At 34.0% G+C, this 14,100-nt stretch overlaps 1 protein-coding gene across 2 annotated transcripts; it reads left to right on the top strand.

The window, feature by feature from the left end:
* Positions 1-1,595: 1,595 nt before the first annotated feature.
* On the top strand, positions 1,596-8,527 carry LOC143586871 (vacuolar sorting protein 18-like). 2 transcript variants are annotated; one of them, XM_077068325.1, is made up of 23 exons: positions 1,596-1,636; positions 1,774-1,955; positions 2,047-2,256; positions 2,342-2,481; positions 2,563-2,658; positions 2,748-2,815; positions 2,886-2,987; positions 3,078-3,222; positions 3,303-3,446; positions 3,520-3,639; positions 3,732-3,788; positions 3,863-3,922; positions 4,024-4,131; positions 4,193-4,332; positions 4,409-4,487; positions 6,417-6,479; positions 6,564-6,694; positions 6,774-6,879; positions 6,955-7,143; positions 7,213-7,440; positions 7,516-7,830; positions 7,918-8,037; positions 8,102-8,527. In XM_077068325.1, exons 2-23 carry the CDS (start codon positions 1,793-1,795, stop codon positions 8,273-8,275), a joined length of 2,958 nt encoding a protein of 985 aa, XP_076924440.1. In that variant the 5' UTR covers positions 1,596-1,636; positions 1,774-1,792; the 3' UTR covers positions 8,276-8,527. The 2 variants fall into 2 exon arrangements, with proteins under 2 accessions (XP_076924440.1, XP_076924441.1); XM_077068326.1 differs by lacking the exon at positions 1,596-1,636 and having other exon boundaries at positions 1,760-1,955; positions 2,175-2,256; positions 8,102-8,497.
* The last annotated feature ends 5,573 nt before the right edge of the window (positions 8,528-14,100 follow it).

Here is a 14,100-nt window from a genome sequence, read left to right as displayed (position 1 = left end):
TAACCGGACTACAAGACAATCGAAAACGTAATTTGACATCACATAAAAGCAGAAGAGCCAGACCCATCCTTAATTCTAACTCTATGCTTAAATTTGTAAATAACATAACAAAGAAACATAAAGGTTACAACCTTAAACCTCAATTGTCTAATATACCTCTAAACAGTAGAAAGATAATAGAAAAATTAATAAAATCACATAAGTTAACCAACTTGAAAGCAAGCATAAGCCAATGCGGGTCGCAGAGTAAAGTTTGCATTTCTCGTTCCCTGCAAATTTCATAAGAACAAAACTTGATACTGTATCACAACAAAAGGTATACAAAATAATTGAGCGGTAATTAGTAGCTAACAATCTTATACACATAAATCAATAGCCCTAGGTGACATCCCTAACTAATAATTTATCTATCATAAACCTAGGCATATAATACAGCAATCTATGATAAACTGAACGACTGTGCAGCGTGATTACAATTTTGTATGTATGTTGTATGATTTACATAAGTTGCAAAACTTGAGGAAAACTTAAACGTTGTAGCAGAAAGAACGAATTGTTGACATTCTGTAAATCTGCAATTGAAACCCAAATCGACTGTCGAGATCAGTGGTATGCAGTAAGAAATCTGATACGGTCCCATATCTTGGTCAAATCAATTATTAAAAGGGGGGAGAGGGGGTTAATGAGTAGCTGATATTTAGGACCGGTTATTATTCTATTAATAAAGGGTAGCTAAAGTTTAGGGTTAGTTATTATTCTACTAGTGCTTATTTATATCTTTTGTTATAGTGAGGAGGATGTCAATGTTTATTATTATCAAAGTATTAGGTTTTCTTTAACCTTGTATCGGAGACTTCCCATCTCGAATTGGGTAATCGGAGACCTCCCATCTCGAATCGGGTTATTATGTTTCAGTAATTGAATCGTTTGTTTGAGTCCAGATTCTAGACTCTATCAAAATCACTATACAAATTGAACAATCAATGAGATCTGCAACGATCTGCTTAATCTTGACCATCGCCAGGAAAACGGCTCTGGTCGTTAGCAACTGATGACCCACCACACGCCGTCATAGTACACAATGGCACCATTGATCACCCTCGAGATATCCATCCGTTGGTCTACCGAAAAACGAATATTGGAGACAGAAAAAACAAGGCAAATGCAAGCGAAGATTAATAGAAGATAGGAGACGAACACGTGTAAACGTAGGTGTTAGGTTAGTTATGTTGTTGCAACGTGGCAACAAATAAGAACACAAAGGACTTGTATTAACAACAAAAAGATATGTACCCTTTATCTACAGTGTCGAAATGTGAGACAACTGCTGGTTGCATTTTAGTATGTATATAATATATTTATGTATGTGATAATGGCAGCAGCTGGTATTATATTAATTCCCCCCCCCCAATGATTTCTGTTCATGCCATAACCTCAACCTCAAACAAATGACAACCTCCAGCCATTCGGGGTCTAATTGATGCTTTTGGTTATGCATTAAACTGTGTTTAGCTACTTCAGTTGTTTCTTTAATTCCACTGAATGACATTTTTTTTTGTTTATATAGGAAACGGGCGTGTATCTGACGAGATGTTAGCAAGGGCCTGATTCTGATTTTTAAAGGTTTCTTCTCCTGGTACGTTTGGTCATTTCATTTCTCTGATGCATTTTTACAAAATATTCCAATTTTTTGATTTATAAAAGTCTTCAGTCAAACTATAAATCTATACATGGGCTATTTCCACTCATTATTTGTTGCTTTACTACTTGTAGGTTTCCAAAATTGGTCTCGATGGATTACAAAAGGCAGGTGTTTACCGTTGATCTTCTAGAAAGATATGCAGCAAAAGGTCATGGAGTTATTACTTGTATGGCGTCTGGAAATGATGTCATTGTTCTTGGAACCAGTACTGGATGGCTAATCAGACATGATTTTGGTGTTGGTGATTCCTATGGTATAACCTCATATGATAATATTCTTTTATGATTCTCATTATTTAAAATACTAATCATGTATTATATTTGTCATTCATCATGTTTATTTAGATATTGATCTCTCTACTGGTCGTGCTGACCAGTCGATCTACAAAGTTTTTGTTGATCCCGGTGGGAGTCATTGTCTTGCCTATGTAATTGGAAACGGTGCTTCTGATACCTACTACATGCACGCAAAGTGGCCAAAGCCCAGAGTCTTGACCAAACTTAAAGGTCTTGTCATCAACACTGTTGCCTGGAATAGACAACAGATAACTGAAGGTTACTTAGTAGTATTTAATATTTTGCCATCACATGATAAATTATCACTTTCGCCTATGTTATAAATACTGGTTTTTTATAACAGCTTCCACACGAGAGGTTATTCTTGGTACTGATAACGGTCAACTGCATGAAATTGCTGTTGATGAGAAAGACAAGAGGGAAAAATATGTAAAATTTATATTTCAACTATCTGATATGCCAGAAGCTTTTAAAGGGTTACAGGTGTCTTTTTTTTTTCTAAAGTTTATTTTTTATTCATCATCTTATAAATATATATTGATTTTTTATACAACTTATGTATAGATGGAAACAGCTAGCTTTAACACCGGAACTAGATACTGTATTATGGCAGTAACTCCAACAAGGCTTTATTGTTTTACGGGTATCGGATCTCCAGAGGTAATTTATTTGTCATTATGGCACATGTTATATCTTCTTTACTGGTATTGTTGATAGCATAATTTAAATATTTTGTATTTTCAACCTAGGCTGTCTTTGCCAGTTATGTAGACCGTGCAGTGCATTTTATGGAGCTTCCTGGAGATATTCCAAATAGGCAAGTGCTTTATATACTTCATAGTTTTTATATTGAAGTGTATATTAATAGTTAATAAATTATCTTTTAGTGAGCTGCATTTCTTCATTAAACAAAGAAGAGCAGTGCATTTTGCTTGGCTTTCGGGAGCTGGTATTTATCATGGTGGTCTGAATTTTGGGGCACAAAACAGGTGAAGAGTTAGTTAAATTATTCATTATGATTATCTGATTATTCATTTTTATGAAATTATCCAATAAAATTGTTTTGTTGAAATCATAAGATCGTCAAATGGGGCTGTAAGTTTTGTGGAGAATAAAGCTCTTTTGGATTATTCAAAATTAAGTGATGGTGGTGAAGTGGTTAAACCTAGTTCTATTGCACTCTCAGAGTTTCACTTCTTGCTTCTAATTGGAAACAGAGTGAAGGTGCAAATGATTACTTGTATCCAGTATTAAACTTTTTGCAGTTTATATTTTCTCATCCCATTAACATATGTATCATTTAGGTTGTAAATAGAATCAGTGAGCAAATTGTGGAAGAACTTTATTTTGACCAAACATCTGAGTCGGCATCAAAGGGGATAATTGGCTTATCCATTGATGCATCTGCTGGCTTGTTCTATGCATATGATGAAAACTCAATCTTTCAGGTTTGCATTATAAGTTACATTACACAGACACGTTCTTTTTTGATAAAGTGTTGACTTTTGAGAGTCAAAATAGGTCTCGGTAACGGATGAAGGGCGAGATATGTGGAAAGTGTATCTGGACTTAAAGGAATATGCTGCTGCTTTGGCAAATTGTTCTGATCCTTACCAGAGAGACCAAGTATATTTAGAACAGGTGCTGTCAGTTATTTTCTTGTTAATGTTTATAATATTATATAATTTATATTGATTTACAATATTATTGGCTCAAGTGTTTGTGTATTGCAGGCTGAAACTGCCTTTTCAGCAGGGGACTTCTTTAGAGCAGCATCTTTCTTTGCTAAAGTGAGTTACTATTTTTTGTTATTTATTGATTTTTTCTTACTTCACATTTTAGTTGAAACAAGTAATTTTTGCAGATCAACTATGCATTGTCATTTGAAGAAATCACATTGAAGTTTATAGGTATAGGTGAACAGGTATATACAGTTCTGTTTCATTCTATGAGATTTTATATAAATTACATTAATGCTATCTACATGACTAACGCGCTTCTATTATTTTTTATTGTTTCTTGAAGGATGCGTTAAGGACGTTTTTATTACGGAAGCTTGATAATATTGGGAAAGATGATAAATTTCAAATAATGATGATATCTACATGGGCCACTGAACTGTACCTTGACAAGGTTTATATTAATTTGTTTTATAATTCCTCAAAAGCATATTTTCATTTATATATTATTTCAGATCAATAGATTACTGCTGGAAGACGACTCACCCGAGAAGCGTAATTCAGAATACCAATCAATTCTTATGGAATTCCGTGCTTTTCTTAGTGACAGTAAAGATGTGTTGGATGAAGCAACTACAATGAAGATACTTGAAAGGTTCTTATCATTTCGTTATTATAATTATTATTTTATTTTGCAGTTTGAATAATTCATGTGTCGACGTATGTTGCAGCTATGGTAGAGTTGATGAATTGGTGTATTTTGCTAGTCTAATGGAACAACATGGGATTGTCATTCATCACTACATTCAGGTTTTTTTTTAAACTTGTAAAATTGACTTCATAATTATTTTCGGGGTTAATTAAAAACGTAGAGTTTTATACTTCATATTGAGCCAAGAATGGGGCCTGTAAACCAATTGAAAGAACATGACTGGGAATGTTCATATTCGTCTGTTTAACTTTAATCAAACAAACGATCGAACGCGAACAGTTAAACGTATGCAGTTTTCTTGGTCGTGTTCATTCATTAACAATATAAATGAACTAACAGAACTGAAAATAGATGAACGAGCATAAGCGAGAACGTAATTGAGCGAACACCGATTCAAAGTAAACATGATCATTAGGTTTAAATGTCTAATAATATAACTTGACTAAATTCTAATGGGTTATATTTTAATTTTTAAAATCTCGACTTAACTGTAAGGACCTAAAAAGTTTGATGAATGTATAAACGAACGATTAACGGACTAACAACCGTAAACTAACGAACATACATGAACATGGGTGAACGTTAGAGGTGGCAACCTTGACCCAAACCATTCCAAATGGGTCAATTTGGGTTGTTTTAAAATTCAAATGGGTTGATTTGGATCATAAGTTTTAATTAAATGGGTCAAAATGGGTCACTTGAAATTCCACATTCTTATTTTTGGGTCAAAATGGGTTGACAAATTTAACTACATGGGTCGATGTGGGTTAGTGTCTTAAGGAAAAGTGACATGTTTGGGTTGAAACAGGTTTTAGATTGGAACGATATCGGTTTAGGTTTCGGCTCGGATCAGCTTTCGTGCCGACACGAGTTTTAGCACTGGACGGGTTGGGTTTCGGTTTCTTTCGAGTTTTCGCACTAGACGGGTCGATTAAGGTTTTTGATTCGTTTTCGTCGACATTTCGGTTTCGGTTAATTTGTCGGTTTTTTTTTTTGATGAGCGAGGTTAACGGCGAAAATATTTTGGTTTTTTTACTTTTTTCATTATTCGTTTATATTTTGAGTTATGATTTTTTATTTGTTTTTTTTGAATTTTTTTTTGAGGGATTTTGATCTTAATAGAAATCATCAAAAAATATTCAAAAAAATTAATAAAAAAATCATAACTCAAAAAATAAAACAAAAACAAAAAATGTAAAAAAACTAAAAAGTTTCGTCCGTTGTCCTCGTTCAAAAAAAAATCTACAAATTAACCGAAACTGAAAAGTCGACAACAACGAAACAAAAACATGCTGAAACAAGCTGTTAAGTGATGAAAGGAACTGAAAAATCGCTAAAGCAAGCTGTTAAGTGCTGAAACAAGATGAAAAATCGCTTAAACGAGCTATTAGATGCTAAAACGAACTGAAAAATCGCTTAAACGAGCTATTAGATGCTAAAACGAACTGAAAAATCGCTTAAACGAGCTGTTACGTGCTGAAACGAACTGAAAAATCGCATAAACGAGCTGTTACGCGATGAAACGAACTGAAAAATCGCTTAAACGAGCCGTTACGCGCTGAAATGAACTGAAAAATCGCTTAAACGAGCTGTTACGCGCTGAAACGAAATGAAAAATCACTTAAACGAGTTTTGACCCAAACCCGTTTTGACCCGTTCCAACCTTGACCTGTTCTAACCCGAATCTGTTGACCCTAACCCGTTCCGACCCGAACCAAAACAACCCTTTTTTAAGTGACCCGTTTCGACCCAACCCAACCCATTTGCCACCTCTAGTGAACGTAGATGAATGAAAACGATTTTAAATAAATGAGTGTTCACAAACATAAATGAATTGTTCATGTTCGTTTGTTTAACTAAATAAACAACAAATGTTGTTCGTGTTTGTTCATTTATTAAAGGTTAACCGACTTCCGCTGAATGGTTCAGTTCATTTACAAGCCTACCAGTAGTGTTTTCGTTTAACTCAATGTGTACCCACTTTTATAATGGATTTTACTGATCTGCCTTTTAATTTACTTGTGTAGCAAGGAGAAGCGAAAAGAGCCTTAGATGTACTTCAAAAACCTGGTGTTTCTGTTGAACTTCAGGTAAATATTTATATACTTTTTTTATAAATATCATTATATCAGTTTTGTTCTCAAAGTCACATATTAATCATCATTATGGTGCAGTATAAGTTTGCTCCAGATCTCATCATGCTTGATGCATATGAAACCGTTGAATCATGGATGACCCGAAAAGACTTGAATCCAAGAAAACTGATTCCTGCAATGATGTCTTATTCAAGTGAACCTCATGCAAAGTAAGATCACTATTTAAAAAACGGAATAAATATAATTATAGATATATTGAGTTATTGACGCATAAAATTTCATATGCAGGAATGAAACCCATGAAGTAATCAAGTATTTAGAATTTTGTGTTCACCGGTTGCAGAACGAGGATCCCGGTGTTCATAACCTCTTGCTCTCTCTATATGCCAAGAAGGTTTGTGTATTATTCATTCTATAATATTATTATCATATAAACTAATAATTTGTAAGTTTTCTTATAAACATTCAGGAAGACGACAGTGCCCTTTTGCGGTTCTTACAATGCAAATTTGGGAAAGGACGACCTAATGGGCCTGACTTCTTTTACGACCCTAAATATGCATTACGTCTTTGCTTAAAAGAAAAACGTATGCGTGCATGTGTTCATATTTACAGCATGATGTTTATGCATGAAGAAGCTGTTGCACTTGCTCTTCAGGTATTCGTTTTTTCCACTTATATATTATCTGCTTGTTAAATATACTCATGATTGACTTTCGTGAGTAAGGTTGACCCGGAGCTCGCAATGGCTGAAGCAGACAAAGTGGAAGATGATGAAGACCTGAGGAAGAAGTTATGGCTTATGGTTGCCAAACATGTTGTTGAGCAGGAAAAAGGTACTAAAAGAGATAATATTAGAAAAGCAATTGCGTTTCTTAAAGAAACCGATGGTCTGTTAAAGATTGAAGATATCTTACCATTCTTCCCGGACTTTGCACTAATTGATGACTTTAAGGTAATTAATGCGACTTTGTAAATTAATAATCACTAATCAGCAAGTAATTAATTCTTTTTTTTGTTTAAACTGTAGGAAGCAATTTGTTCATCTTTAGAGGATTATAATCAGCAAATTGAGAAATTAAAAGAGGAGATGAATGACGCGACACATGGTGCGGATAATATAAGAAATGACATAAGTGCCCTTGCTCAAAGATATACAGTCGTTGACCGTGATGAAGAATGTGGGGTTTGCAAGCGGGTGATTTTGCCTTCTACTGATCATCGTGTGTCAAGAGGTTATACAACAATTGGGGCAATGGCACCTTTTTATGTGTTCCCGTGTGGACACGCGTTTCATGCACAATGCCTTGTTGCGCATGTTACCAAATGTACTGATCGACATCAAGTAAGTATTAATTAGATTATTAGTTTACTATCAGTGAATCACATACACGTGTGCGCGTTAACTGAAATTTTCGAAATTCATTTGCAGGCCGAGTATATACTGGATCTTCAAAAGCAGCTCACTTTAATGAGTGTGGAGCCAAAGGATGGTGTAAATGGTGGGTTAAGTGGTGATGAGTTGACCACAAGTATGACACCTATTGACAAGGTATGTTTGTATGTATGCAATTATATTATTTGAACTGTGATGTTAGTAAATGTTTTGGTATCAGATTCGGTCGCAGCTAGATGATGCAATAGCAAGCGAATGTCCATTTTGTGGGGATTTGATGATAAGCGAGATTTCAAAACCGTTTGTTTTACCAGAGGAATCATATCTGGTTTCTTCATGGGAGATTATGTCCAAGAATGTTGGAAGTGAGAAGGGTATTGCGTTTGTCGTGTGAAACAAGACGGCTTGCATCGAAAACTAAAGCACACGTGTGAAGGTGGTTTTTTTCAGTTTTGTTGATATGTAGCATCTGGTGTTTGTTTATGGATGTATTATTTATGTTAACCTCGTACGACTGTTGTTTATGTTGCATGAACTGAGTTGATCTTTGTTTGATGTTGAAGACAAAAGGACTTTGTATGGATTTTATGATGGTTTTGAGAGAAAATTACAAAATAGTTATTTCTTTTATAGTTTATATATTATAATAAACAGAGTCATTAATTGTGCCTATAGCAAAGGGTCATGCGTCATAATATGGATGTATTCATTTTATCTGGCACAAACCTGTTTAATCTGTCAAATGCTTGTCTAAGTTCCTCATGGCCGAGTCTTCTTTCCAATATCATCTTTCTTTTGTGTATCACCAATTAAGTTTTAATGTGTTATGCATATTCTGTCTTTGATTCTCTAATGCGTGTCACATATCACCCTTCTAATCGTGTAGGGTATCGGTAATGACAAATGTTTATTTGCTGTATATACGTGAATGTGTTGAAAATTGTTATTTCAAACCGTTATACATCAACAACTCAGAGAGAGTTTAGTCTTGTCTATTGTGAGATTTGTTAGTATATTAGATCAACTTGTCGATTGAGGAAATAACATTAGAGATTGAACGAGTTACGTGACACCGGGGTTTGTTTAATACTAATAGTATTTGGGTTTTATTATTGGATTTTATAATAATTTACTTGGGCTTAAGTGTTGTGTTCATTAGACTTAATTGGATTAGGCCTTGAGTTTGAGTAGTAATATAAATATTTCAGGCCGATGGTTTTTCTTGGTTAGGGACTCTCGATTGCACACATACAGAAGAGAACATGCGGTTATAGAGGGTTATCTCTGGTTTTTCATCGATACATGGAAACATCAAAACTCAATTCCATGATTAGAATGCTCCGTCTAATCCGATAATTAATTGTGTGTGACCCACAAATAGGTTTATCTTGTAGTGATTCACTGTTACGTAGTAAATAGTAGAAGGACTAAAGTGTAAATGCTCAATATTATAGGGTTATAATTGTAATAGGGTAGTATAGGTAGCTAATGATTTGAGAGTTTTATCTCTTCTTCTGTGTTTTCTTCTTATACAATTCTTTAGCTCAATTACCGTTTATATCGTAACAAGTGGTATCAAAGCTCTCTGATCCTCGGAAGCTCTTAATCTGGAACCCTAATTCATTTTGTTTGCCCCAAATTCGTTTGGATTCTCTGAAATTGATCATTGTTTTGATCAATTTCATCTTAACAGCAACCAATTTTCGTCTGATTTCAATTCGGTTTCTCAATTGATCATTGTTCAATCAATTAACAAACGAGCTCGGTCTAAGAAAAATAAAAATCAAAGGCTAACAAGGTGTTAAAATTCAAGAATTGTGGCAGCAACAATCAAGATTCACAACATCATCAACAAGGTAATCATGGAAATCGCTTTGGAAAAAATAACATCGATATGGCAACAAGGTACGATTAATGAGTATTGTGGCGAATTCCAAAGTTTGCTCGATAAGGTCAAACATTCTGAAGAAATTAATGAAGATTATGCAACATATCTCTTCATTAATGGCCTTAAGCCAGAAATTGGTTATGGTCTTATGAGGTTTCACAATATAGGCGATGGTTTAAAGTTGGAACAAGCATTTTCTTTGGCTAGATATCAAGAAAGGTTTTTAGATGGGATTTTAGTTAATGGGTCAATTCAAGGAGAATCATCAAATTGTGAGGTAAGTACATTTGATTCACACCAAACAAGTAGTCTTGAATCCAGTTGTGAGGCATTAATTGATATCTTTAGTGATAATGAACAAGTTCTTGATTCACCATATGTTTCTCAAATCACAAAAGTGGAATCTGCCCACCAAGTGTTTGTGGAAATGCCAAAAAGGGTTAGAAATGATATCCAAGAACCCATTAATCTTGAATGTGAATCTGATATTAGGATGTGTGAAAAGCGAATTGATTCTTTAAATCAAGATTTTGGTGTTCGAGAATTAACTGGTGGGGATAATTCAAATGAAAGTGAAGAAAATGATGAAATGACTAAAGTTTTTGGAAGTAAAATGAACTCGGATATGAGTGGAATATTTGCAATTGAGGGTAATATAGTAGAGTCAAGTGAGAGTGATGTAACTGTTGACAGGTTGCCACCATATTTGCATCAAAATGAAAAGTTGTTAGTATCAAATTCTAGCAGACCAGAGGATTTGATTAAACAACAATTGATGAAGTCATGGGTGATCTATGGGAGGCTGCAACTGAGTTTTGGGCAGGAGTATGCTAGCGATCTTTTTCATGATGAAAACAGTGGTGTTGTTTCACAAATGCGTGAACTGCAATTTCTTATAGATGTGAACAAAACCCATGGAATTGGATTAAAGGCTATAAAAAAAGATAATGAAGCTGATATGGTCAAGACTATGATAACAAGGCAGTTAGGTTCTGAAGTGATAGTTATTAAAACTTTTGAATGGAAACCGGGTTGGCAATATTGTTCTATTGAAAATTTGAGGAAAGCTCAACGTAATTCAAATGAATTTTCTGATACTGGCCAGCTAGAAATTGTTGGTGTTGATACTATATACAATACTTTGATTGGGTTAACTTTTCATCATGTCTTCGCATTAGTTATCGTTTACATTTCTGATGAGCCACAAAATGTTGAGTTGGAAATGAAGATTGGGAAATTTGAAAGGAATGCTAAGATTAGTATCAAATGTGCAGAAGACATATTGCATGTTGCTATATTTACAGAAGCATCTTCGCCAATACTTAGCAACCCAAAGACCGCATCTGTTCCTTTGACCCAACCAGCTTATCAGAAGACAGCTCCATTCATAAATCATTCCATTTTTGTTTGTGAACTTTTAATGAAGTCGGGTACAACTGTGGATATATTAATAATATTTCATTATCATAAAGGGGGGTACGAATGGAAAATCAGTCAAACGTCGTTACAACTACAATGACTCGGTTTGTGTGATTTCTCTCAAACTTAGAAAGTGGGACCCGAGCCTTGTAATTGTGATAGCCTCATGTGTTATTGACAGAAGGTTGATAGTGGGTGATTTAAAAAGGATCCGTGGTGTACATTTGGAAGAAACTGGACATGGTTGTGCAAATGAGTTTGGTGCAAATACAACAAATTGACCATTCAAATTGAAGAATTTAAATTCACTACAGATCTAGAAAGACTTATAGTAATAAAGTGTAAAGGTATTAATGGAAGACTAGTCATGGAAGCATCAAAAGATACATTTTTTTTTACAATATGCAAACAAAGCACTTTTCATCCTCGGTGGATTTAGTTATGGAAAACAATGCTCCTAATTGGCTGAACGTCTTGGCATTCAAGTCTAAAAGAGAGTCGGTGAAGAGATGGCTAGTGAAATGGAAATGGAAGCGCAATTTCATTTGTGAAATTCTTCAACATTTGATGAAACTTGTAAAAAGAATATTTTTTTTCTTCCTTATTTTGATTTTTGGGGACAAAAATCTTTTGAGGGTGGAGTAATGTTACGTAGTAAATAGTAGAAGGACTAAAGTGTAAATGCTCAATATTATAGGGTTATAATTGTAATAGGGTAGTATACATATACAGGAGTCGTGAATGAATGAAGGTAGCTAATGATTTGAGAGTTTTATCTCCTTCTTCTTCTGTGTTCTTCTTATACAATTCTTTAGCTCAATTACCGTTTGTAACGTAACATTCACGATTTAGAGAACGATCACATACCCGGTTTGTTTAACTGTTTGACTCTGGGTTTTAGACAACACATGCTAATACAATATCCTAGATGGAATATAATAGATATGGAAGGAACTGAAAAGATTAATTATAGCTCGTAATATTTGGATCAACTAGTCATGCTACTGGTATAGGTCTTATTTAATAATAAACTATTGTCATTTAAGGGCACATTGCACTTGTAATGTCCAACGTTTAAGGTTCCTAGAGTAAGATCGAGAAGTATAATTCTACATGTCACAATAATATATAGTTTCAAGAGGTGTTTTATTTCAAAAATCTCAAATCTAGATTATTTGTTAGCAAGTTGGTTGAAGATATATACATGAATTACTGTCTCATAAACAGTAAAAATATATGGATTTAAATTAATGGTTGACCAATTAAGTACAGACCTTATGTTAGTTATATATACAAAATCTTAGTAGTGGAGCTTCATTTTAACCGAAGGAGGTCGTTTGAGGCAAGTTTAATGTGATTCTTACTATTACTATTCATTGAACCTATGAAAAGGTTAGTTTTCTAAACGGACAACAAAAGTAATGGAAGACAGAGAGGATAAGAAGGGGACACTTTTTAATTATTCAAACGCATAGACGGGACTTCACCATCATCCACTTGCATCAATACATACATATGCACATATATATTCTTTCCTTTTCAAGTAAGAAAATACCCTCTCTTTTTTAATTTGAGTAGGGCTGTAAACGAACCGAACGAACACGAACAAGACCTTGTTTGTGTTCGTTCGCTAAGGAAATAATGAGTTCACGAACACTCACCGAACGAGATTTTATGTTCATGTTCGTTCATCAAGGAAATTAATGTGTTCACAAACGGTTCACGAACACAAATAAAATCGGCAGAGCCCAGAGATTAAGACCGATTTATTTATCAATGTGAATAATGAAAGCATGTAAACGAATTGAACGAACACGAACAAGGGCATGTTCATGTTCGTTCATTAACTTTAAACAAACACGAACATTTAATCGAACAAATATTTATGTTCATGTTTGTTTATTTCAAAAATGGACATTTGTGTTCGTTTAGGTTTGTTTGTTTAAAATCTAAATGAATATAACTGAACAAAGATAAAGAACATATATGAACACAAACAAACATAAACGAACATAAATGAAAACACTTAACTGAACACAGATTAACAAATATAAAACTTTAAGTAAATGAATCATCTAAATAATATTTAATTATTTTTTATTAATACATAAACAAACATAAATAAACAGACACAAACGAATATAAATAAACAAACATAAATAAACGAACATAAACGAACGTTCATGAGCATAAATGAACGAACGGAACATGTGTTCATGTCCGTTCGTTTAATTAAACGAACACAAACGTTTTGTTCATGTTCGTTTATTAAATAAACGAACATAAACGAACTTCCCGCCGAACATTTCACGAACAATTTACCGAACGTTCGGTTCGTTTATAGTCCTAAATTTAAGTGTGTTGTTTATTCTGTTTCTTCTTATAAGTCTCTTTCCACACCTAACACATTGATAACTTATCATAGAAATCCATTTTTCCCCTATTTTCAAATGTTTTGATTTTAATTAATACATAACATCTACTATTTTATAGTTTTTTTCATTGATTTTATGGTTTTTTTTGGTTTGAAGGATTACGTCATTCATCATTGATAAATATGAGAAATTGTCAAAATATGTATACAATAATTAAAAATACGAAAAGTGGAATATTTTTTTTTGTAAAAAATTTTTGAGAAAAGGGTCTAAATTAAACACCTACTTACATGTACTAATACGTGACAGAAATTTCCAATACGACAAGATTTTACTGTATACACCTCATTTCAAAGACTATCAATCCTGATTAAATGTTTTGATAATTGAAGAAATACTATGTGACCCCGACAGACCCCGACAGATTAAGGATAATCTTAGGGTTAAGTAGATGTTTCCCACGAGGGTTAGGTCCGGCAAAGATGACTATTCTTCTCAACCTGCAAAACAGACACCGTAAGCTCGTCACTGGGGGGG

Source organism: Bidens hawaiensis, unplaced genomic scaffold, assembly GCF_021521415.1.
Source record: "Bidens hawaiensis isolate Kalapana, Puna unplaced genomic scaffold, B.hawaiensis_p1.1 tig00035032_1, whole genome shotgun sequence".
NCBI classification, from domain to species: domain Eukaryota; kingdom Viridiplantae; phylum Streptophyta; class Magnoliopsida; order Asterales; family Asteraceae; genus Bidens; species Bidens hawaiensis.
Note: the sequence above shows the minus strand (reverse complement) of the source record. Positions and strands in the feature narration are given on the sequence as shown.